This window comes from Meleagris gallopavo, chromosome 14 (assembly GCF_905368555.1).
Source record: "Meleagris gallopavo chromosome 14, MGAL_WU_HG_1.1, whole genome shotgun sequence".
Classification (NCBI taxonomy): Eukaryota; Metazoa; Chordata; class Aves; order Galliformes; family Phasianidae; genus Meleagris; species Meleagris gallopavo.
In genome coordinates, this window is record NC_139417.1 from 12,845,518 (window position 1) to 12,870,108 (window position 24,591).

General features: G+C 41.0%; 1 protein-coding gene across 1 annotated transcript in view; it reads left to right on the forward strand.

The window, feature by feature from the left end:
• PTPRG (protein tyrosine phosphatase receptor type G) overlaps nt 1–24,591 on the forward strand; it is a 380,711-nt gene that overhangs the window by 263,887 nt on the left and 92,233 nt on the right. The window contains exons 6-8 of the mRNA XM_085235527.1: nt 7,787–7,853; nt 18,983–19,140; nt 23,805–23,997. Of these exons, the coding sequence (XP_085091653.1) occupies nt 7,787–7,853; nt 18,983–19,140; nt 23,805–23,997 (418 nt within the window). The remainder of the gene's footprint in view (nt 1–7,786; nt 7,854–18,982; nt 19,141–23,804; nt 23,998–24,591) is intronic.

A 24,591-nucleotide genomic window follows, 5' to 3' on the forward strand; every position in this document is an offset into this window, starting at 1 on the left:
TTTTTTACCTAAAAACTCCTATAAACTGGGCAGATTGTGGGAACTCTAAAGCAGACCAAACTTTTTTTTCTCTTTTTCTTTAACTCGGATGGTGAGAGCAGTTTATAACTGATGGCAGTTTTTATAAAATAGGCTCCATCCTGATAAAATGTTACCCCCTGGTGTGTCATTTTTCCAGCTGAACTGCTGGTAGGATTGAGAGATCTTGCACACTACTGCTTAAATAAGTAGACTACATGCTCTATGAAGAAATCATATTATTTTCTCAGAGGAGAACAAGTAGGCTCAGTGCACCGAAATTGCTTTAAATAAACTTACAGCCACTCTTGCCTTTTTTGCGCAGCTGCAGATGGTACAGTCCATCAATCAAGCTTCCTTGGCTTTGAGAATCTGCTGCTGAAGCTGTCTTGGCCTCTGTGTTGCAATTACATTTTTGTCTTTTACAAAGCTTTGTGTCTTCAATATTCTATTGCTCCTAATCAGATTGTGCTTTTGGGCTGCACATATCTTTTGTTGTTTTTTTTTTTTCCTTAGAGATACGCTTATTAAGATCTTTCAATAATTTGTTAATTGAATGTTCTATTCACTTAAAGTAAATTAGCTGTGTTGTGCTTTTGAGGTGCAAGAATGCTTTGGTGAAATTAATGCCTACGAGTCTACCTCTATCATTGGTGTGAGTCAAACTTCAGGTAGATGAGTGGCTTACAAAAAGAAAGGAAAATGCATTACTGGCTGTTTTTTACCATCCTGGATGTTGCAACACTTGTGGTACTGAATGGAGGTAATGTTTGGGGGCAGGCTGTAAACGTTGCTCAGCCAGGTGTGCTCATCAGTCAGTGCTTCTGCCTAGTAGCAAAGAAACTCGGCATCACAAGCAGAGCATAAGCTGAGTTGAGCAAAACTGACTCAGCCTTTGAGTAGTGAGTGGATAGAGAAAACATACTCTGCTAATCTACAGCCTAGTTTGTCCCATCCTTGTCTAAGGATGTCTGAAACTCCCTCAGGACCACATGCAGCTGATTCAAAGCCAGCTGAGGTTGAGAGGAGCTGTGGTTGCATCCATCACAAGTGGCTGAGTTGCACTCGAACGAACGGGGGCAGCCAGAACACCTGACCTCAAAGTGAGCTCAATAGCTTTTAAAACCATTTTGGATTTTTTTTTTTTTAAAGTGCAGCTTTCTCTTTGGCACTGCTAGTTAATATCTTACTGTAGACACCCTCCAAAGCTGTGCTGAAATATGAAGTTAATACATCACTAGCAAGCTTTCAGTCAGAATGATGTATTATTCAAAGTGGAATTAGCTAGAAGGATCAATGAGCACCCATTATTCTATTTAAAATAATCATTGGAAGATTCATTAACTTCCCCCCCCCCTTTTCAAACAACACAGTCAATGAAACATCCAGGAACATCCCCTCTGCCAGCATCTGCTCCTCTGTGTCTTTAATATATTTTCATTCATAGAAGGATTGTTAACACCTGAAACCCAAAACCCAGATTTAACCTAACAGAATTTGCCTTCAGATTACTGATCCTGAAACCAGTTGCCGTGGGCAAAGGCAAGCGCAGCTCTAATACACATTTTTTTAAAAATCAAAGGTCATGGCAGTATCTGTGTGAAATAGTGCATGTGCCAGGCTAAGGTTCAGTGTCACATCTTGCCTGGGTACCTGTTTTCTCTCTGGTTTTAGACATGAGCAGCAGTTTAAAGTATTAAGGGGGCTGTTTCCATTTCATGTTTTCCCTTACAAAGACATTCTGCAGGACACACTTTGGGCAGTTCACTCATTACACAGCAAATGCTTCCTGGCTCCCAGCTCACCTCCGTGAGGCTGCAGGCTCTCGGCCAGATTTGTCCTTTTGCATCAACTCTTACGGGAGATGCACAATCATAGCAAATGGGAGAAAGGGGTGAATGGAAGAAAATATCATCTGTGGAGGAGCAGGAACGGATCGTTTTTGGATCATTTGGTGCCTGTGAAAGTGAAAAATTGAGAGCACCAAATCCACCCTGTCATTGTGCTGGGAGCTCTGTAGGCATTTTCTTGCTTTCATGGATAACTCAGTGTGCTGCAGCTTTGTCTGCTATCCCTTTTCACCCATCATTTCTCCTAAAAAAAAAAGTCCTAATAAATATTTCCTACTGCATTTCAAAGCAAAGTACATGTAAACTCTTTTATATCAGTTCATCCACATTCCAGATCCATCTGAAATATTTCACTTCCTCTTATTCAAAAATATCTGAGAAATTAAATATTTATGCATGGCCAGATTTTACAGTGTGGACTTCAAAAGGGAGAGCAGAGAGAGGTGAGACAATGGGCTGTGTGCAGAGCAAAAGGGTGCGTTCCACAAAGCCAGGATGTGTATCCTTTTTACTGCTGCAGGGATAAGGCGTGATTGTTCAGAAGGACCACGAGTACTCAAGCTATTAGCTGGCTCTAAAATAATTTAACCCTAGAGGCAAGAAAGAATTTGAAGATCACCAGCAATACGCCGAGTGTCTTCCCTTTGAGAAAAGTGTGTTTCTTTTGACTATGGTTATCTTGAATTTTTTGAAATTCTCTTGCTGTAATGATAAAATATATATATACATTGAGTGAGATAATGTTTGCATTACTGAAATTCTGCTGATTTCTGCTCTATCCAGTGAAAATCAGGTACAGTGCCATAGAGGTTGCAGGCTGGCATCTGTCCAACGGCACTGCGCCGATAAGGGAATAAGTTGTTTAACCATGTTGGTTGTCCTGAAACCTTACAGGACAATTTAATCTCTGCAACCTCGTTAATTTATAGTAGGTTTGTTGGTTTTTTTTTTCTTAGCTATTTGTACAGCATGTTCGGAGACTCGAGTATTTGGCTGGTGAACTGTACATCTTAACCACGAGCTGAATGGGAGCTGAAGGCATGCAGTGAGGGGGAATGTTACCCCTGACTCTCACCATTGTAATTGAAAGTAAAATTTGACACATTGGCATCTCTCCGTGTCAGCCATTGTCACTGGCTTCAGCTGCCACTGTTAAGTATGCAGTCATTCATCCTTGGCAGGCGCCATCCTTTACAGCACAGGAGGATGGTCTCTGGATGTTAATGCCACCGCACTCTGGGAGCAGCTGGCTATATCGAATTCAAGGCATGCAGATCGTCTTGGCCATTTTACTTAGCAGATGGGTAAGGCTTGATAGATTGAAGATTTAGTTTCCAAGTCAAGGGCCAAATGCTGCAGTGGGAGAGAAAAGTAAATTATATCACTATTCTGAGGGGAAAGGCTCAGGTAGTGTATCACAAAATTGTTGCCATTCATTTTCCTCTCACTCGCACAAAATGCATGTCATTTCACCTTTCAGTATAGCCGGCTATGGTGTTCTTCTTTGCTTTGAGATGCTTTGCAGTACTGTCTGTGAGCCCATTTAATGAGCTTGAAAGCAGTTACTGCAAATTTATGACAGTTTAATAAGTGTAAATGCCAGATTTTTTTTTTTTCACTGGAAATGAGAGAGAAATTTGTATTTCACATCACTCAGACTGGAAGATTTTTCTTCTGTTCTTTTTTCCCCCACACTCTTTTCTTCAATCCAGTAGACCCATTTAAGTATATGTTTAACAGAAAAGCATATTTCTGACTTCTGAGCTGTTCAAGCTATTAGTATTCACCTACTTTTTTGCAGGGTACCAGTGATCATTAGAGAGCTTTGCTCCCTGGGCCTACTTGTGCATTGCTTGGAGGGAGGGTAACCTGGTTTTGGAGAGGCTCCCAAAGTAATAGGGAATGGAGGGAGTTGGAAGGAGTCTTTCCTTCTGGCCAGAGGTCTGTAAAGCTAGATCTGGGGTAGCTGTGTGGCCTTTTAACTGCCTCAGTGCTCAGTTGGAGGTTCCTCTGATTTTTTTATATTTATTATTTTTCCTTAAGTCATTGTAAACTCCAAATTTTTGCCTGACATTCTTTTTTCCTGCTTGATTGAACTGCTCCCAGCATTAAGGCAGGCTGCGGTTCGCTTACGAATTTAGCACACGTTTCAAATTGTATAACACGTGGTCACAGGTTTTTTATGAAATCAGAGACTTCAATACATTCTGGGTTTGTTCCATAACATAATCAGATGAGTGGTGAGCATCAGCCACTTAACAGGGCAAGAGTGATAGAGAATGTGAACTGTCTTTGTTGCTGGTTTGCTTTGTGGGTTTTTTTTTCCCCACGTGTTTGTTGTTTGGAGTTGTTTTTTTAATTTGCTTTTTAACTCACAGTGAACTCAGTACTGTGGCTTTCTATGGTAGTATCTTGCCCTGCAAAGTCTGTTCCCACATGCTGTGGCTTGGCACCATGCTAGCATCAGCAGTCCCCTGTCCGTCCTCTTGTCACACTCTTGCTCTGAGCATTCTCTGGGACTTTCATTATCCTGAGGAAGTGCCCAGCTCCTGGCCTGCTCCTGCTCCTGCCCTGCCAGCTCTGGGGGCACCAAGCAGGGGACAGCAGGTTGTGCTGCTGAAAGGTGTTAACGCTCTTGTCAATAGAGTTCGTGACTGATCAACCTTGTTGTTAACTGAAGAATGAATAATTTTTCAGTGCCCGCATTAGGTGCAGGAGCTGTAAGTAAATGCAGCCTGTCTAGGGTAATGATTTCCACCATGCCTTTGCTTGAAGAACGTCTCTGTTTTATGACTGCAGAATGGGGTCACTTGTACACGACCTTTTCCTACATTGCAAGTGCTTGTTTTATTCATTGCATTAACAGTGAGCTGTTCATTCTACCAGAATGACGTGTGCACCAGGTATTGGAGTCACCCAAAGGGTACGATAAACAAGGAGTCTGGGCTTCCTCATGTCATCTTCATCCCATATTTACCCTGTGGGGAGAGCTCTCAGCACAGGAAACTGCTTAATGATATTCCCGTGTTTATTTTTCCCTTGCACTTAGCATGAGAGTTACCCATTTATTTCTGCTAAAGAGGATTACAGGCATTGTTCAATTAAAAATGATGCAAGCAATTGTTATTTATTCTGTTTACTGCAGACCTACAGTGTTGGTTTTGAATGAATGCATCATCTTCAGGAAACAACAGTAGTAGTAGTGGTGCTGGGAGTATCTTAGGGCTATTTCAGGATGGTTTTCCATCCGTCCCATTAATCCCTGCAGTCCTTTAGAATCTATTCGTAAGATAATAAAAAATAAACTGTCTTAACAAAGTATATGTGAAAAAAAAATATTGGTGGTAGACTTGTTCTTTTTTTCCTTCTTTCTTTTTCCCTCGCCTTTCTTTTATGTCTCAGCTGTTTTCAGAGACAGGATTCTTGTATGGGGTGAATCTCTGATCTCAACCAGCATGGTAGCTCCAGGCCAGTTAAACCACAGTCATACAGCACTTGGGATAGAATCTGACATTCTGGGTTTCAAAAACCTGCTTTTTTTTGCTATGAACATAGATAGAAGAAAAGATACAGAAAAATGCAACAAAAAAAAAAAAAAAAAAAAAGAAAGAAAAGAAAAAGAAAAAGGAGAGGAAATCCAAGGAATGTTCTTTTCAGATCTTAAGGAAAAAAAGATGTAAGAAAAGTTTTGCTCTGAAGCCTGAGCCATTCCACAAAATAAGAAAACTTTCTAGCACTTTTCTAATGGCCTTGCCAAGATCCTGAAAAGGGTGAAGTGAGATGTGGGAGAACTGTGTGTAAGTAAAGGTTAAAAAAGGGAGAAAAGCATCTGCAAGGAAAACAAGATTATATCCCAAGCAAGTCTGAACTGCAGTCTCCCCAAGTGTCACTTGTTTGCCTGGGAGTCTTAGAGAAACGTGAGATCCCATACCCTCAGAGAAAACATGATTACAGATGCATGCAGCATATGCTTTCCCACCCCCAGAGAAGTAACGTGACTCTCGATTTCATGCTATGGGAGAGCACAACATATTTGCAGAGTATGTTATCCAAAAGATTGCTTAGATCTATACAGGCATACCACCTCAGCAGATTAAAGGGGTGCTGCCAAGGCTGAGGTTAGGAATTGATCTACTTTGACAGAAAATCCCAAAAGGAAGGATTTTAACCTTTAGGTTTCTTTCCATCTATTTGCTTTCTTTGAACTGATGGTAGCTGTCACGAGAGATAAAAACAAAGCAAACAAAATAAAACTCTGTACAACTTACAGTTAAACAACAATAAATGAAGCATTGTTCAGATCCACTGCTGCTTTTTCTTTTTTAGTGGTGGCTGTGGCTTGGAGAAACCTGAATAAATGGAAAAGATGCAAGAACGTGTCTTCCAACAGCTCTGCATTTTTAAAGTGTTTACTGTTGATTTGCCAGAAGCCAGACAGAACCTACAAAGTGGGTCATTGGGTTCAGTGTACTGTGATTATTATTTATACAGAGTCCAAAGTGTACAGAGCACCCCTTTGGGCATATAAAAGTTCATGCTTCAAAGAGCTTACAGCCTTCGGGCCTAATAATATTATTGCCAGTAACATCTAAGCTGTATATATTTCAAAGCTGCTGCTGCTGCTTTCATAATTTTAGTGCAGATCTTGCCCTACCTTATCGTTGTGAGTACTGAAGTACTGTGATGAGAAAAGGATCTTCAATTTCCATTTAAAACACCAAAAGAAAACAAACCTTTTTGTCTGGAAACAAGAACACGGGAATGTGTTGTGAGCACGGCAGAGTATTTCAAAGGCCAAATAAACAGAAGAAAGTTGGGGTGTGTTGATTTTGAGGCTTTTTTTGCTTGTTTGTTCTTCTTAATGCAGTTGGCTAAAAAGGTAATGACATTTCTAAGATTTATTATTAGCAGTGAGGGAAAAGAATGGGAAAAAACCATACTCACACTTTTTACAGTAACTCATTTTGGTATGTGCTGCAGTCAGTGCCGCCCTCGTCCTGCAGCCATGCTCCAAGCCAGTTCTGTGCTTCACACAGAGCACACATTCCCTGCTGGGCACAAGTTCCTCTCGTGGTTTTCTTCTTCTAGTTCCAATCCTTCCTTCACATGTTAAAATCCAGACAGAAAGTTGTTAATCTCTCTTTTTCCTCACGATGTGAAATCACGGGTAAGCAGGAAAGCACAGGAGCCCTTTTGCAGTTGATTTGTTTCCTCATTTGGAGCAATCTGCCCAAAAATGATCAGTGATGCTCAGGTTTATGATACTGACTGGGAGGAGAAAAAAAAAAAAGAAAACAAAAAAAAAAGAAGCAGCACTGCATGAATGAGATACACACCGAATTTACTTTGCAGAAGTAAATTAGCAAGTACTTTAGGTAATGGGACACGTTCACAGAAATTTTAAGTTATTTCTTCAAAACATGCAAAAAGTTACAAAAATTTAAAAAAATGCATTACTGGATGTAAATGCCTCAGCAGTGTTGCAAGTAGATGAGTAGTAGCATGATGTCAGAGCCCAGCTCTTATGGCTGAGAGAGGTCCAGCATTACTGATGGCAGCAGTGGCATCAGATTTGTTCCTCTACTGGTGGACTCTTCCTCGATAATAACTTCTCTTGTTTTCCTCTAGGAAAGGAGAAGTAGCCAGAAAGACACTAGATCTCTGTTTTTAGGCTTTACTGGGTAATAATGTTGCTAATGTTTTAATGAATTCAGAGAATGCCTTCTTCTGGTTTAACCTTCCTTACTTCATTTTATTACACCATGTATCTTTGGCATTTGGTGAGGAGCCATTGTAAATGCGAGAACTAAGCAGCTTGTTAGATAACATCTTTTTTTCCTCTCTTTAGAAGATTAAACTGAGACTGTTCTGTCTGATGCCAGAATAGATGTAACCAATCCTGTATCCTTTGCATGTAGGTCAGTCAGAGGGACAATTCTGCACTGGATCCCATTATCCATGGGTTGAAGGGCGTCGTACATCATGGTAAGTAGCTGCTTAAACTTTCTTCTTGCTGGGAAGGGGAGAAGGGTAGGAATGTTGTCCTTAAAGGATCAGGTCACCCATAGGAGGACACAGTGAGCCTGCACATTCCTCATTCACTGATGTCTAATGGCATTACAGCCATTATTTGATTGGTAAAGACCAGAGCCATTTGTTACCTGAAAATGGGTTGGGGCTAACAGTAAACAATTTGTTTCTTTTCAGTCAGTGCTCTAGAATGCATAAGTTATCAATCAAAACCCACTACAATATATCATTCGTATTAGTACTTCACTCCTGCTATTTATCTTCAGTTTGCTCTAAAAATACTCCTCTCTGAAGTTTCTATTTGTTTATAAATTATTTGTCTTTCAAATTTAGGGAGCTGATAATGAAACAGAAAATTAACTATCTGTGAAAATTAATTAAACTTTGCAGCAGATGAACATCTTTCTAATGCTGACATAAATACGATCATTGGACTGTTCTGATGCATATAAACCTATTATCCTTGAACTTATAGCAGGTACTGAAATAAATATTAATATATTTTATACTTTTATAACCAGTTTTTACTTAGTAATTCTACTGAAGCCTTATCACAGGTAATGCATCATTAGCAACGACATCAAGATGCTCCAGTTCCAAAAGTACTCTTGTCAGGTTTTAATATAATGATTTGTAAAGTTTTAATAATCTCATTATCATTCAAAAGGCGTCTGCTGGAATGGTATTAAGGACTCTAATAAATCTCCGTCCCATCTATTGTGCTGCGATAAAACGTCTTTGCACCTTTTCAGAGCATTGTCTTTAGACATTAGCTAGTGCTGTAGAGCTTAACAAACATTTTTTTCTTCTGACTGCAAACCTAAAACTAGTTGACAGTGTTAGATTAAAACAAATAGGATTTTGGATTAATTGCTCTACTTTCAGAGTCATTTAACATTGCAACTGGGAACACTAATAAATCTAATGGAAGTGAAAAACAAGGGTTAAATGGTAACATACCATATAGTCATTCATTCTGAGAATTTTCTGTGGTTTCCTGTTCATAAATTGCAGTGTTCTGCTGTGAAATAAAGACAACACACATGACCAAAAAACTGTTGCTTTCCACAAAAATAGATGTTATTACCCAGCACACAGTGGGTAACAAAACAGGCTGGCAAAAGTAAAATAAGGACCAGTTGGACTGCAAAGATTTTTCAGTGGCTGTGTAATTTGACATTGAAGTCAAGCTGCCATTTAACTGGACCAAGATCTCTTCATAGCCACCTGCCTTCTATTTCAAGCCGCTCTAGCCTCCGCAAGCTCTGTGCTCTTTTAACCATCTCATCATTTTTTGTGCTGTCTCTTGCTCCTCACCACTGCCGCTGAAATAGCCAGTGGCAGATAATCACACCAATGCCTCCTAAAAGTATTCCGTTCCCAAAAATAATTGTTTGGGTAAGATGCGACACAGTCCCAAGGCTGTGATTCCCTGACCACATAATGATTAGTCTGCCTTGGCGCTGCCTACCTACAGCAAAATCTGGGTGGATAAAAGGCGTTTATTTTTGTTTTGCTCACAATGCACAGAAGGGTTATAATGTTTCAAGAAAAGGAAGTCGCTTGATATATTTCAATAGCTAGTTTCCTTTTAAAAACATTAAGGAAGAAAAAGAGGAAAATCTTGCTTTCCTTCCTGTTTCAAAGGCTCTGATTAAAGGCCTTTTTTAAGTCTCTTTTTGTGGGTAAAGTAAGAGAATTTCCTCCTACAAAGTACTTGCTCAAAGAAATGGTTCTCTTTAACTTAAATATTGATGGAGTTCTTCAGTAAAGAATTCTGATATCAAATCTCTCTTTTAATGTGATTATCTAGAGTAATAGTAAAGATATGAGCTTTTATTCCAGACATCTTATTTCTTTTCTTGATGTAATTTACCTATATCTTATGTGAGCACATTTCTATGAATTTATCTTAAAAGACTCTTCCTGTATTCCATTTGGCTGCATTCAACTGGGACGCTAGGGCAGCAATGGACTTTTTGGCTGGAAAACAGGGGGTTTTGAACAGTGGTTGAATCAAGCAAGGATTCAACAAAAGAAGTTGGAGAAAGGCAAAGTGGAACCCTTAAGTTTATTTGTGTTTTATAGTATTTCCATTCCCATGTTATTTTTAGGTGGTCATCACAATACAGAGGCACATCCCTATATTGTGGAAGTCAGGAATGCCTATGAATGCTGAGATAACTACCTTACTTTTAAATTAGACCGTGTTTATGTGTCCTATGGCTGGAGAGAATATCAGCCCCTTGGCATTGCTCCTGCCTTGTATCTTATTTCAACATGCCTATTTAAGTAAGATTTTCTTTTTTTCCATCTCTCTCCCTCTGACCAGTAGAGCATCCTTGCTGACTTAGGCTGAACAGTCACTCCTTCCTCCCAGCCATTTAGGAAACTGTACAAACTCAAATCATCGTTTCTCCAAGTGCCCTGCTAGAAGGACTATCCCTAGATGTGGACTCTGCACCATGAACTCCACTCTGTCCCTGTGATGGCAGCAGCTCAGATAACCCTCAGTTACATATAAGGATGCTACCAAGGAGATTGATCTCATTTTTCATTTTTCTTGCATAGCTTTTCAATTTTTCTATGAAATTCTGTATTTTCAAGTGCCCTTCCAGAGGTAAGGGGACAATTTAAGTGTCAGAGGGACTTTCTGCGAAAAGTGAAAGCATTTTTTGCTTGAAATTTCGTCAGGGATTTGAATTACTTACTAATTTGATGGAACATAAATAATTGCGCCCTTCACAGTGTCACCAGCTCGGTAACAATGACAGAGAAACGTACGCATAAAAATCAATACAGGCTTAGTCGCTACTCAGAGTTCACTTTATTTCCTCATCTCCAGGCATAATTTTCTAGAATCTTAATGTCACATCAAGCTTAGTTTTACATGAGCAACCATACAAAGTTTTCCTAGCTGGAAGGAAAACCACAGCGGTCACATACACCCGAACAATGTTTGGATCAGCGATAAGCTTTGGGGCTTGTCTCACATCCTCCCGCTGCACAGAACGTTCCCATCGCGCCGCTGCTCCCAAACTCCCGCGTCCGCCCTCGCAGAGCATTGTAAAGGCGCACGAACGATGAGGAGGCTCTTTTCAGAGCTGTCAGCTGCCTGTTGCTGATTTTAAAATTGCTTTCGGTTCTGTGCTCTGCCAAGAATTTGTCACACCTCCCGCCAGCCAGGGCCCTGCTGCTCTTGTGTTGCAGTCCTTGCCACAGGGCTGCCGATGGCCAACAGGAGCACACCGGCCTCACCGCGGTGGGGACGGAGCTCGGGCAGCATGGTGCATGTTTTGTGATGCCAGCATGACGGTGTCTTTCCACTGTAACCACTGGGGAGCTATTTCAGCTATTGAGATGTTGTTCTCATTGTGCAAGCTGGCAGAAAAGCCCCCAGCTGTGCTGGTGCTGCTGGGATGGAGGACCCCAGGTGAGAGCAGGCTGTTGAGTTAAGGACACATGGCCTGGTCCTGGTGCTATAGAGCTGCTTCTGTTTTTCTGCTGGTGTGCTCAGCTGGGTGCCCCGAGCCCTTCCCTGCCCCTCATCCTTCCTTTGTGGTGCTGAGAGGGCAGAGCTGCTGCTGTGCGAGGAGCCGGGGAGCTCCCAGGCCTCACTCAGAGAGTCCTTGTGGGAACTGGGAACATGAAGTACCAAGTTATGTCTTACACTGTTGATTTGCATTAAAATGGCTACAGAGGCTTTTATCTGCCTCACACTCCAGCAATATCCCAGAGGAGCACCAACAGGGTGGAGCTGCTAACACACCGACATCCCTTTCGCCCGCCTTCAGTGCCTTTGGCTTACCCTTTTTGGTAATGTTTTGTACATAAGCCTCTTAGAGATGGTTTTCCCTTGTTCTTACCAGCTGCCTGAAAGGCATTAAAACAAGTCTTCTCATTTCAGCTGTGGAGATGATGTCTGCTATGCTTTCTCCCAGTCTGAACCCAGGTGCTCTGCTCAGTCCCACTGCACCCCAGGCTCATGGCAAACCTTTCATGCTGATGGCAAGCATGTTCTGTCACACTGTCCTGTTTTCCCTGTCTGTCACCAAGAATCTACACGGATCAGCACAAAGTTATTAGCAAAACACAAATAAATTACCGCAGCAGAAAAGCTTCTATTAATGTCACAGAAATTGGGCTCTTATTCCCTTCCTTGTCAAAAGTGAGCAGCGAAAATCAAAGAGCAGCCAGATCAAAAGCTTAGGTACAAAGTGAATCGATGGCATCTGTTGCTTGTTTGTGAATGTGGGCTGGAGCGAGGGGTAGAGAGCAGCCTTTGTTTATTTAAAAGAGTGTTTGAAAATATACTTTCTTTTTTCCTCTGCTGTTGTATTACTATAGTGCTGAAACTTACACTAAGCATGGAGCAGGGTGTGAGCTTGAATCTCACTCAAGGTGGGCCAGAGATGTTCAGGCAGCTTGGTGGTGACTGTCAAAGTTTCAGGAACTGCTCAGGAGACCCTACCATAATAGAATAGAAACACAATTGCTTCAACAAGGAAAAAGAAGAGAGAATGAATACGTTGCACATCTCTCCAGCTGTCCTAGGCAAAAGGCAGCAAATAACCTGTTAAAATAAATCAGCACTAAAAGGAAGCGATCCAGACAGTGTTAGTTACCCTGTGGATCTATCACACCAGAAGGTATAATAACAAGAAAACAACATTAGCAGCGTGACAGGTTTTTTCTTTTGTTTTTAACTTTAACCATAACACTACCTGACAAGCTATTTGCATTCCGCACTGAAAATCAGGAAAAAAAGGCAGGGAAGAGGGCTGAGGGAAAGCTTTCATGGGACCTTGGCTTTTAAAGTAAAACTTCGAAGAAAGCAGAAACCCAATTTGGAACAATGAAGACCATCAAAGGAAGAGCAGTGTGATGTGAGAAGGAAATGTGGAGGAGCGTTTTCTGTTGTTTTTTTTTTCCCTTGGGGAGGATCTGGATATATTCTTTTGTTTTCTGATCTGTTCTTGTGTTCACAGCCAGAGTAGCTGTGCGAAAGGGGCCAGGACACAGTTACTGCGGAGCAGAGGCGAGGAGGAGGGAAGTGGGAAATGAAGATGAGAGCAGAGGTGATAAGTTCACACCTTTATGTAGGGCAGCTCCGCGCATAGCGGCAGGGGTCTGTATCATTTAGAGGAATAAATGATGGAAGTGTTAGAAATCTCTGGTCCTTCACCTGTCTGCTCTGTGGAAATCAGCGCTGGTTGTGGCTGAGCAGACCAGCAAGCTGACATATTATTAATACATTGCACAGAAAAACTAAGTTAAGCTGACGAAAGGAAGATTGTAGCAATAAGAACTCTAAAGTTAAGATGTGGCTGAATGTAGGTTGGTGATGAATGTCAACAAAGCACCTGCACTGGGGAGGAGCTGCAGGCTTTGCTGGTGGGTTTTGAGGATATTTGCTGAGGAAAGAGGGATGCCGAAGCCAGAGAAGGTGCAGTGTTGCTGAGGCTCAGGAGCAGATGTATGCCGCACACACTCGGGCTGCTCCTGCCTCACTTCACCCTGCCGGTGCCAGGCCTCAGCTTGCTTGAAGATCCTCTTCCTCTCCAAATTTCTCACTCAGTTACTGTTTCTTCCAGTCACTGGTGCGCATTCTGTATTTTTCAGTCTCTGTGTGCCTCGTAGCCCTGACTCCACGTGTAACTCTGCCGTGGGTTAGATTTTGTGAAACCTGGAGAATTCTCACCCTAGTGGAACAAGCTGCTATGCCAAAACCCTGCATTAGCAGTATGTAAGCATTAACGGTCCTGATTTTTATTTTTATTTTATTTCCGTGAAGACTTAAGATCCCTCCTCTCCAGCTAAACCTTTTCCTGTTGAACTGTTTCCACTTATAACTGTGTTATAAGAGAAGGAGGAAGAAAAGTTAAGCCCGTGTGTGACACCTGGCATGGAAATGTTCACGTTGGTTTCTTTTTTTCCATAAGAGACTTGCCTTTGTTTCTTTCCTCTCATTCTTTGTACCACCCCACTTGTCTCAGGTTAAATGAGACTGCAGCTCTCTAAGTAAGGAGTGTGTTATTATCTCATTCCCTTCCTCCCAGCAATGCTTTGCTTTGTGTGTCCTTATGCTTCTTTGCGTTGTTCAGCAGATGCTCTAGCTTTAAAAAAAAACAGAAATGAGAGTAATAGTTAAACAGTAAGCTACAAGAATTACACTGAGTACAAAGGACCATCAGAAACTGCTCTGCATGCTGGATTTACACAGCGAGTGCTCATTTGAAGATCTTTTCAGTTAAAGTAACATATAATATTTGTAATCTAATCTTGAACATCACCACAGCTAGTCTGATCCCTGTCTCTGGTGTGCAGCCTGCTTCATCTTGGAAGTTCTGGTTTGGTGGGTGTACGGCATGGTGTCCTTTGGATTATTTCTGTGTGTTCGTTTTTTAAATGTTTGAATGCAGAGGCTTTAGAATGACTTGGCTCATTAGGGTAAAAATGAAATTGGCAGTAACAGTGTTTAACAAATTTGGGAGATTTTCAAAGCTCTTCATATTGGTATTGCAGATTTCAGTTATTCAAAGTGTAGCTGGGTAACGTTTCCACCTATCAGGCACTGCACATACATTAATTTTGGAAATAAGCTCATTTTAAGATATTGTTTCCAATGCAGCCAAGTTCCTGTTTTCTTACAGAAAAGCACGATGAAAGTCCAAAGCATTCCATGAGATATAAATGGACTTGGCATGTAGCTATTTTCTTCTGATCTCCAATCCAAGTTCCTGTTAGATTTGAAAGGAGGTTTGATCACAGATAGTTGTGATGCTGTTTACCTGAATATCTCAAGAACATTTCTATTCCACAGTGATTCAGTTAAAATTCAGGGCTATCTTCTTCCAGCATTTCAGAGAATTTATTTTTAGCAAGTCAGTCCTTGAAGTCAAAACATTCAACTGATAGCTCTTGTAATATAGTATTTGTTGGCATCAGCTTCTGAAAACTGCAGTAGCTGGTGGGTATCTACCACCAGTATTGGTTTCAAGATCTGACTTTTCCTCTGCTGTGAAAACTATCGTGCACAGCTCAGCATTTGTTCGCATGCAGTGATGCTTTAACAAATCTGGAATGTAAATAGGTCAGCTCCTTAAAGCGTGCCTGCAGTTGCTGTGGCTTTGAGTCAGTCGTACAAAAAATGGCCCTTGGTCCCATGCAAAAAAAGTGGGGAGATTTACGAGCCCAAAGGATATACTGAGCACTACTGGCTGATGATAAAGAATTGAAGAAAATAAAGTGTGTTTCTTGTCTAATAAAGAAAAATAGTGTTGAAAGACTGCACCTGATGTTGTTGACACAGGTACGTTGCCATCCAGATATTATCTAGGGTTGTTTAGACCTGTATTTTTGTCTTCTGTTTTCACAGCTAAATTGGCTGAAGAGAGTTTGCATGTGTCACGTAAACATATGTTTCCTACTGTATTAGTGTAAAATAAAAACTCAAATGTAAGCTTTTCTGTTGGTTTGCAGACAAATGTGGAAGCAGAATATGCATTGTTTTTAAAGGAGAAAGACCAAAAGATGGACATGTGTCAGAAGACACAAGCTGACTGTTAATTGCATTTTGTGAATGTGAGAGTTGAAGCACCATTTTGTCCCTTTATGCTGTGGAATGCTCAGTAGTTTAAATATCATGTTGTCTTAATTGTCAACAGTGCATATGTGGCACTCGGTTAATTTTTCCTTGGGATGTATTAGAGTGAACATTTCTTTACGAGCTTGGTGCTGCCAATATCGACTCACCGGTTGTTAACTGCCAATGAAACTGGCTGTACGGATCAGAGGGGCAGCTCCGTGGTGTTCCTGGTGCTGCTCCTTTCCAGGCTGCCCAACATGGTGGTGGCTGCAGCAGCACTGTTAGTGCTGCTCTCAGAGGATGCTCTGCAATTTGAGGCTCTGTGGTTAGGGTCAGACCCCAGGGCTCTCATTTCCTACTTGTTTTCTGAGCTCTGGATGGAGCAGGGCAGGGAGCAGCAGAGACCATGGAAGTGTGGGGTTCTTCGTTGGCTCACAAGTGGGTTTTGCAGGATTCATTGCGCTGTTCGCAGGTTATTTACAGGTGAACACAGATGTTATCACTGATGTGTTTTATTGCTTTTGTCTGCCAGTTCTTTTCTTTGTACCTGTCAACAAGCACTAGATTGTTTTTGTTGGTGTTTTTTTTTTTTTAAATTCTCCTCACATAGAAGGTTGTGTGGTTCCCAGCCTTGTCTGGCTTCTTCCCTCTATGAACTTCTCACCCTGCCCAGTCTGCTCCTAGCTGTCTGGGCAAAATCCCTGCCTGTCCCAACAGAGAAAAGGAAACAGGAGCTGCTCATGTAAGGCACTGACAAAAGTGGGTATTTTTTCCAACTTTGCAGTTAGTAGGAATGCTATATATACCCATATACACGTATGTAAGTATGTGTGAACAACATGTTTCTAACTATGTTCAGCGAACACTGTGGTGTGGCTTGTAGGTGATTCTTTTTACAGATTAACCAACAATCATAAGCAATTTGAGGCTGGAATGTGAAGTGACTTGATTTTCAAATCTCATTTCAAAACTGTCTCAGGCTTTCAGGAACACAACTTCATGGCATTTCCTGTTTTCATGCTGTATGGAAGAAAGAGTCCTGAGTTTCTAAGTCACTTTTTTTGGAAGCTTGGCATGAAGATGTTTGTGACTCCGGGTTCTAAAGCTGCTCTATGCATCTAGGTGGAAGAGATAGTAATTAATGATCTGTTTTCAAATGTGCTGGGTTATTAAACCATAAACAATTGATTATCATCTATTTTAAAAGTCACGGTAATCCAATTATAGGTGTTTTTTATTTTAATCTTTGGAATTCATTAACAATAACCTACAGCATTGCTCGTAGCCATGAAAAATGAGAGTACACCCTGTCCTACTTAAAGCTGTGCTTCAGCAAAGCTATGTTTTCCTCAAGAAATATCCTCCCTCATAGCTGACTATGAGGTGCCAAATGCTTAGGAAAAAAAATCTACCTAATTGATAACTAAAATTTAATCATAGTCGGATACTTCCAGTTTGCATTCAAATAAGATATTTCTCTGTCTAAATAAGCTTCCCGTGGTTGATTATTCATATTGTAGTTCAAAATGTTTAAAAATGAAAGACAGAGTTGGATGAAATGTAGACTACTTAATACAGTGTGTATTTAATATAAAAGTCATGCATTATTCATTTTTGCAATTTGAATAACTTTGAATTTAGCATCCCTGTTCTTCATCTTTTCCTTTGATGAACAATTAATTATTAAAATATAATATTGTCAGCATATGGCATAAAAATCCTTGAGAGTGTAAAATGAGCCTCGTTCTCCTGTCACCCTTTGATAAAGGGATACTCTGCATTCTTGCTTTTCCAGAGAATGTTTGTCCAGCATCTCAGATATTTCCATCGTTCTAAATAAAAGTTTATCCAAGTTAAAATTAGCTAAATTGTTAATTATAGCCAAAGCGTTATTTCAAAAATCTTCCAATAAACAGGGATGCAAGGGGAAGGCTCTTTTCAAAATGTGCCTGTACATCTCCCATCTATTTCATTTATAGTCATTGACTGTTAGCACAAAAAGGATGTTTGCATGTTCAAATACTTTCGGATTCATAGCCACTCTGCACCCACTCTGTGCTCAGCTTCCATAGAGAGAGCTTCTGAAATACAAAACATTTCATTTTGCTGTGAAGCTGCATCTGTGCTGAAGTTTGAAAATCAAATCCTCTGACTGAGTTTGCAATTTTTCAGACCAGTTTTTCCTGTATAAAAATAAACCAAATGCGTTTTTAATTGGAAATCAAATTAAATGCGACCTTTTGCTGTGATTATGATTTCTTGATTAGTTCTCTTTGAACTTTGGCCAATCATGTATATTTTACTATTTATTACCTGAACACACACTTCTCTGAAGGTGTGCTGTGAGAAGATGTTTTATTCTTTGCTTGCTTCCTTTTTGAGAGTGCAGAAGTTGTTGGTACCTGCTTGAATTAGAAGAAATGGTTAATGAAGATATTGCAGTATTCTGTTACTAAATGGTATACTTTGACTTTTATAGAATTACTCATTTTGGAACTTTGCAAACTAGTTGATAATATGCAGAAGAATAGAAGATCATAGAATCATAGAATGGCTTGGGTTGGAAGGGACCTCAAAGAGCATCCAGTTCCAACCTTGCTGCCATATGGGCAGGATTGCTACCCAGTAAATCAGGCACTAGATCAGGTCAGCTGCCCAGCAGGTCCGACAAGGTGGAAAGTTGCTGCAACGTGAATGCTGGCTTTTGTTTGAAAGCACTAAGAATATAGAAAGTGAGGAGTAGAGATGTATGGGAGAGCCTCACGTGTCAGTATGCCCTGAGGCAGTGAACACCTTTGCACAGATTGAGAGGGAGTGAGTCAGCATAAAGTGCGGAGGATAAATGCAAAGGGATGGCAAGGAAATTGTCTTGCCTGCAGCTGTTCCCTCCTTTCATTTATTTATTTATCTTCACATGGTTAAATACCACCAGCTTGCTACTGTTACTGGAAGGAGCTCATCCCTCAGCCTGCTGGACTACACAAGTTGTTTCTTGGATTAGAGGGTAGAGCATTTTTACCTCTGAAATGTTCTTATGGTGTTGTGCTGACTGCATCCAGCCTTGACTGCAAGGAGTGGGACCCCCAGGGCCCAGCTTTGTCCCAGTAGGGTTTTGGCATTCCTTCACCTCCATCAAGCTGAAGAGCAATTCACAGAGTGCTGAAACCACTGAATACAGTGTTATTTCAGTGCTTGCATAAAACATGGAGGTAGCAAAGGCTTTTCACACCTGCATACGGTCTGAATAGGAGTGTATAGGATTGACTGGCATTCTGGCTGCTCTTTTAATAATCAACATATCGGCTCTTATGGGATGCTCCTGATAGGCTGTTTCTATCTTTCATTACATATATATGATAAAATATGTTGTTGCCCTTACACTTTCCTAGGCTGCCTATCAACGTGATGCCTGTTTTAAAGACATGTTAAAAAAAAAGAAAAAAAGAAAAAAAGAAAAAAAAAAAAGTGTAATTTTGCTTGTCAAACTCCCCCACAGAGAAAGAGACCTTCCTGGATCCCTTTGTGCTGAGGGACCTGCTGCCAACATCACTGGGGAGTTACTACCGCTATACAGGTTCCCTGACCACTCCTCCCTGCAGTGAGATCGTGGAGTGGATCGTTTTCCGGAAGCCCGTTCCCATTTCTTACCATCAGGTATGTTTAATACATCGGTGACATCTCTTAGAATCATAGGGGTTGGAAGGGACCTCTGAAGATCACCGAATCCAACCCCCTGCTGAAAGCAGGTTCTCGATTTACCCTCTTTAACGTGGTGTTTTCAAACCCCGTGTTTTAATGCTGTGAACAAAAAAATTTCTGCTGACGTAACGGGAAGTGTTGGTGAATTATTTTTTTTGTAATACTGTTTCTGGGCAAGAGCCATCAGTCTTAAGGAGACAGCATAACGTGAAACCTAGTTTCCTCTCAGTGATTTATTTGGTATTGTTTTTGTTAAGATTAAATTAAGCTGTGGTGTAAATATTTACGTGGTGCTCCTTTTTATTCTTTTTAATTGAAACTTTCTTTTCAAAGTAAAGTGAATTATTTCAGTTCTGCTCAGATTTAGTAATTTGAACTAATTACATTAGAAAAGACATGTTTCCATTAATTCTCCATGCTTAACTGTTTTTGCAACACAGTAAAGCTGCCATTATGTGCTTAGAGAACTGGTACACAAATCTTTAAAATTAGCACACAGCAGCTTTTAATGCAGATAGACCCCGTGTCTGGGATTGGTCTGGAGAAGAATGCTTCCAATAAAGTAATGGATAAATATACTGCAATGTTTACCAGTTAAGTGTATTTTTGATGTTTTAAGATTGTTGTCCTTAGAAAGCCAGCCTGCTGAAATTAGTCTTTCATTCATCTAGCTTAAGCCACTGAAAACAAAGCTTTTCAATACACTAATTCTGTAAAACCTAAGTGAGTGGCTCAGCGAGTGGTCATGACTGAAAGGTGTTGGGTCTCAGAGATTTCAAAAGGGTGGAAGGTGGTTGCTGTGCCCCTGCTCCAGGCTTTTCTTCGTGTTTCTTAGGTCCTATTGCTTCTCCTGTGGACCCTTCCACGCTTTTTTAAAGTGCCACGTTCAAAACAGGTCTCAGTGCTTCAGCTGGGGACCATGAGACGTGCAGATTTGTGTGTTGAGCTGCCTGTGCTGGCATTACTTTGCCTTTTTCACAATGGCACAACATTATTGATGGCTGACAGGAACCCTCTTGCAAATGCCTTCTCCAGAGCTCTCTCTAGCAGTGCTGCTGAGTGAGCATCGTGTGGTCATGCAGGCAAAGCGTGGGACTTTCTGCACGTAGGCCCAGTTGAATCAGACCCTTTGTCTTTTTCAGGCTGTTTCTCTGATTGTCAGGATCATTTTGAATTCTGTTCTTGCCTGCAGGATACTTGCAATCCCATGTAGCTTTTCACTGCATCAGTAACTTTACTGTTTACTATTGGGTGGCTGCGAGGCCTGACCCGCACTCAGGTTTATACCCTGTGTACACCCCTGTGTGCAGGTGGGGTGGGTCATGGGTCATGCACTTCTTTCTTCTGTTTCAGTTTTAACAAATGCAAATAAACTGTGAAATGCTAGCAAGCCCTACGATGGTATAAAGGTGCTTTATCCTGGCATAGTTTCTTTCCTGTGCAGTATGATGGTAACGGTGCCAAGTCAAGCCTTTACAATTTGGCCTTGCACTGCTTTTTGCATGCGTGTGTGGTTGAAGGGCTGGGTATTCTGTGTGGAGACAGGCTTTCGTTGATACTACAACACATGTGGAATAAATAATAGCATTCTACCCCTTGGCAGCTCTGGGGATGGGTGTATTTTAAGAGCCTGCCATTGCCATGATTATTATTTGTTCCTCTAACAGAAACAGTGCAGTATAATCCATTGCCACAGTTTAACCTTCTTTATCACAAACCCCATGAAACAGTCTGTAATCCCAGAGGAGGAAAGTGATATTGTTTAAGCTTTGTTGCTGTTCCAATTAAATCCTTGCTTTTGTGCAAAATACCTTGCTGTAAAAAGGACAGTTCTGAAGTGGTCCATTTGTAGAGGCTTCTCTATTTTATTCTCGGTGCTCCATCATCATCATCTCTCCCGATAATTAGACAACAAAACAGGACAAGCCGTGTCACCCTGCAGATGCATTGTAAAGCTAAGTGCATTCAGTGACCCAAAGCACAGCATTATCTCTCATAATGCATACCTCAGAGTATCTCATTGTGCTTATAACAGTTTTAGTATTTTTAATTACCACTTTTATATCCAGCCCTTAGAACACTGTGCGCATCAGGCTTTAATGGTTTGTAATTACATGACTTGGAATTTTAGATCAGGTTTCTCTGTATCTACAGCACTCTTAGAGCGGCTTTTGATTCCTTCTTCTGAGCAGGAGCTCTTGTACTCCTTGAAGAGCATGAGTGTAGCTCCTTGACTGTAGATCTTTTCTTTCTTTTCCCTGGCAGCTATAGATCAATTAATTTCTCATTTTCAGTAGATAATATTTTTATAGTAAAAATGAAGTTGAAATGACTTATATATACTCCAACACATAAAAAGGGGAAGGTTAAAAATCATATTTGAACTGGCAGTTGTTAAAATGCAATTATACCTCCCCAAGGTAGCATGGCAGAAGAAAATATTTTAAAAGTTCTCATTGAAAGTTTAAAAATTCAATTAATGTCATGAAAGCGTAAGCCTTGACTTGACAAGCAGCAGTTGCTATCCAGTTCACGAACTTCTACAGAGTAACTTCAAGACCTATTAGTTTCCTTCATCAGAACTGGTTCTTGAGCATGGAGTGGAAAACATAAGTAAACATTTACAGAATTATGGTCACTGCCTCCTTGGAAGGTCATAGAGGAGCATAGGGCTTAGCAAGATCGTCTGGTTTCCTTCTCAAGACAAAAGTGTAAGATAATCCTTTTACCTCACCCATCTATCAATGCTTTTTAGTACTTTATACTAATAACTAGCAAGGAGTTTTCAAGATTTTTTTGACATCTTTCTCTTAAGGATCAGAGAGAAAATTACAGCAGAGAGCTTGGGAATATGACATTCACCTCAGATGCAGAAGTACAATCCCAATCCCACCATCAGTGCATGCACTGGAGGCTCAAAGCAGTACCTGGGTCCCCTGCCTGAGATGGAGCCGGCCACCAGCTGTCACCTTCCTGCTGGCTGCCCACTCTCCCTGTGCATTGGGCTCCCTGCTTGTTCAGTAAGAGCAGTTGTCCTCGGGGAAGCTGCTGCTGACAATGTACAAGGATGTGCTGTTATCTTGGAAGTGCCTGCCCATTATGAGACTCATTTCCCTTGTATTGGGTGTTGGTGCAGAGCAGCCGACTGAGGATCTGCGCACTGAGGTCCATCCTTTCTCCCTCCTGCTGTCCACGTACTGCTCACTGTGATAACATTCCCATATATTTCTCCATTAGCCAGTCTAGCACACATCCTCATTCCAGGGAGACTGACTTTTGAAATGAAAAGTGTGAAAATTGACTCCACTTGCCCGTGGGGGTTGGATAAGTTTTACATATTTCAGCCCAGTAACAAGGATCATCCAGCCCAGCAGAACTGGCCAGCTGGACAGCAGTAGCAGAAAGAAGTTTCTGTTTACTGGTTTGAAGGGAAACTAAATATTGACAGTGAGCGCCTCTTGATTCAGTGGAGTATCCTTAGCTGTTCTTTCGCACCATCTTTGGATTATTTTTATCAGTACCATCAGCTGAGGCTACAATGATAATTTTTCCCACTTAGAAGTTTCAAGACTATTAGGGTTTATTCCATACTTTTAGAACAAAAGCACTTAATGAAAAGGGTGTTGTGTTCACAGCGACCTGTCTTTAAACCATGAGCGTAATCCAAGTCCTTTTTAAAGTCTTGGGCCAGATTCTGTACTCTCCAAATCTGTACTATCAATATATGTTAATGATGTTGATGTAAACAATATCAGCAGTGAATCTTTCTCTGCTCTGTCTTGCTCAGCCTTTCCAGCAGTGACATAACTAATTCTAGTTCTTGACCTGAATGATAACAAGCTATTAGTAAATGCTATACTGACCTTGATAGCTGTGAGAACAACATTAGCTGAAAATATTTTCATCTTAATTTGATAGAAATTTTGTTCTAAAGAAATGCTGAGATCCAAAGTAACAGAAAAGTTTTCCAATTACAGTTCTTCCTTCCAGGTTAATACATTTTATTAGAAATAGCTCAAATCTGAATACAGCTGACAAAACTTACTCCCAGAGGAATACATACTAACTGTGCCCATTCTGTGTTATGTTATAATTTCTCACCCCGTTGCAGATATCAGAGGGAGCAGTGACTGGTAGGGAAGTCAGGGTGCTCAAAGCTGAGAGTCTTGAGGTTGTTCCACTCATGGGTCAGTCAGCTCGGGATTTGGTGTTCATCCCATAAGGGGTAAGGTAACATCATCATCTCCTGGAAAGAGCTCTTGGGATGGAAGCGTTTTTGGCATGATACTGCAAAACAAAGCAATGCCAACAGTGAGAAGGCTTGGCAGGGCTGTCACACACTCACACTCCTTCCAGACAACAGATCTAAGGGCAAATGTTTCCTTGCCCATGACAGACAGCCATGAGTTGCTCAAAGGTCTTCTCTTCTGTTGGGCAGGATAAGTCCTGTGCTGAGATAAGGAGGTTGGCAGTGATTTCAGTGGGCAGCCTGACTTCCCGCAGGGTTTATCAGTCTTGGCATCGACACTTCCTGCCATTTTACTCTCTTATCAGCCATCCAGATTTCACCACATTGTTTTCTAATTAATATCCTTTCTCTCCCCCTCCATGATGGTCAGCTGGAAGCTTTCTATTCCATATTCACCACCGAGCAACAAGACCACGTCAAGTCTGTGGAGTACCTGAGGAATAACTTCCGACCGCAGCAAAGACTGAACAACAGGAAGGTGTCTAAGTCTGCTGTGAAGGATGCATGGAGCCAAGATATGACAGACATCTTGGAAAATCCACTGGGCACAGAAGCTTCCAAAGGTAGATTACGCTTATAAATTTTGCATTTGACTAATGAGAGATTTTTTTTTTGTCAACTTTGTCATTAAATTGTGTTGAGGATAGACGTGAGCTGCCAAAGAAATAATGCAGCGTATGCAGGTGTTTTCTACTGGTGTTTGTCAGCAAATGAACTAACCTTATGCCTGCCTGCAGTTACTTGTGAAGCTCATTGTCATGAGGTACCATGTAGATAAAGCCCCAAATATGCAAGTCCTAAACAGTCAGTGTCCCTGTTCTGCCAACTGTAGGGCCTTAGAGATGCCTGACAACAGGAAATGCTAAGGAAAAGGCTCGTAGGTAAAAGTTTAGCCCCATGAGCACTGACTCATTGGCTGTTTGAGTGGAAAATGGGGTATCCAGATGTGGTTATGATTTTCACTTCTTACAAGAAAAAGAGTTCTGAAGAAACACCATCCTTTTAATCAAAAGTTTATATCAACCTTTAGGTAATGGTGACTAGGAGAAGAAAAAAAATCTCTTCCTTATAGACAGATTTCATAATATTTTGCTGAAGTGTTTCGTGTGCCTTTTTGTAGAGCAGCTGGTGCTTACTTCTGTCAGACACTGGCTAAT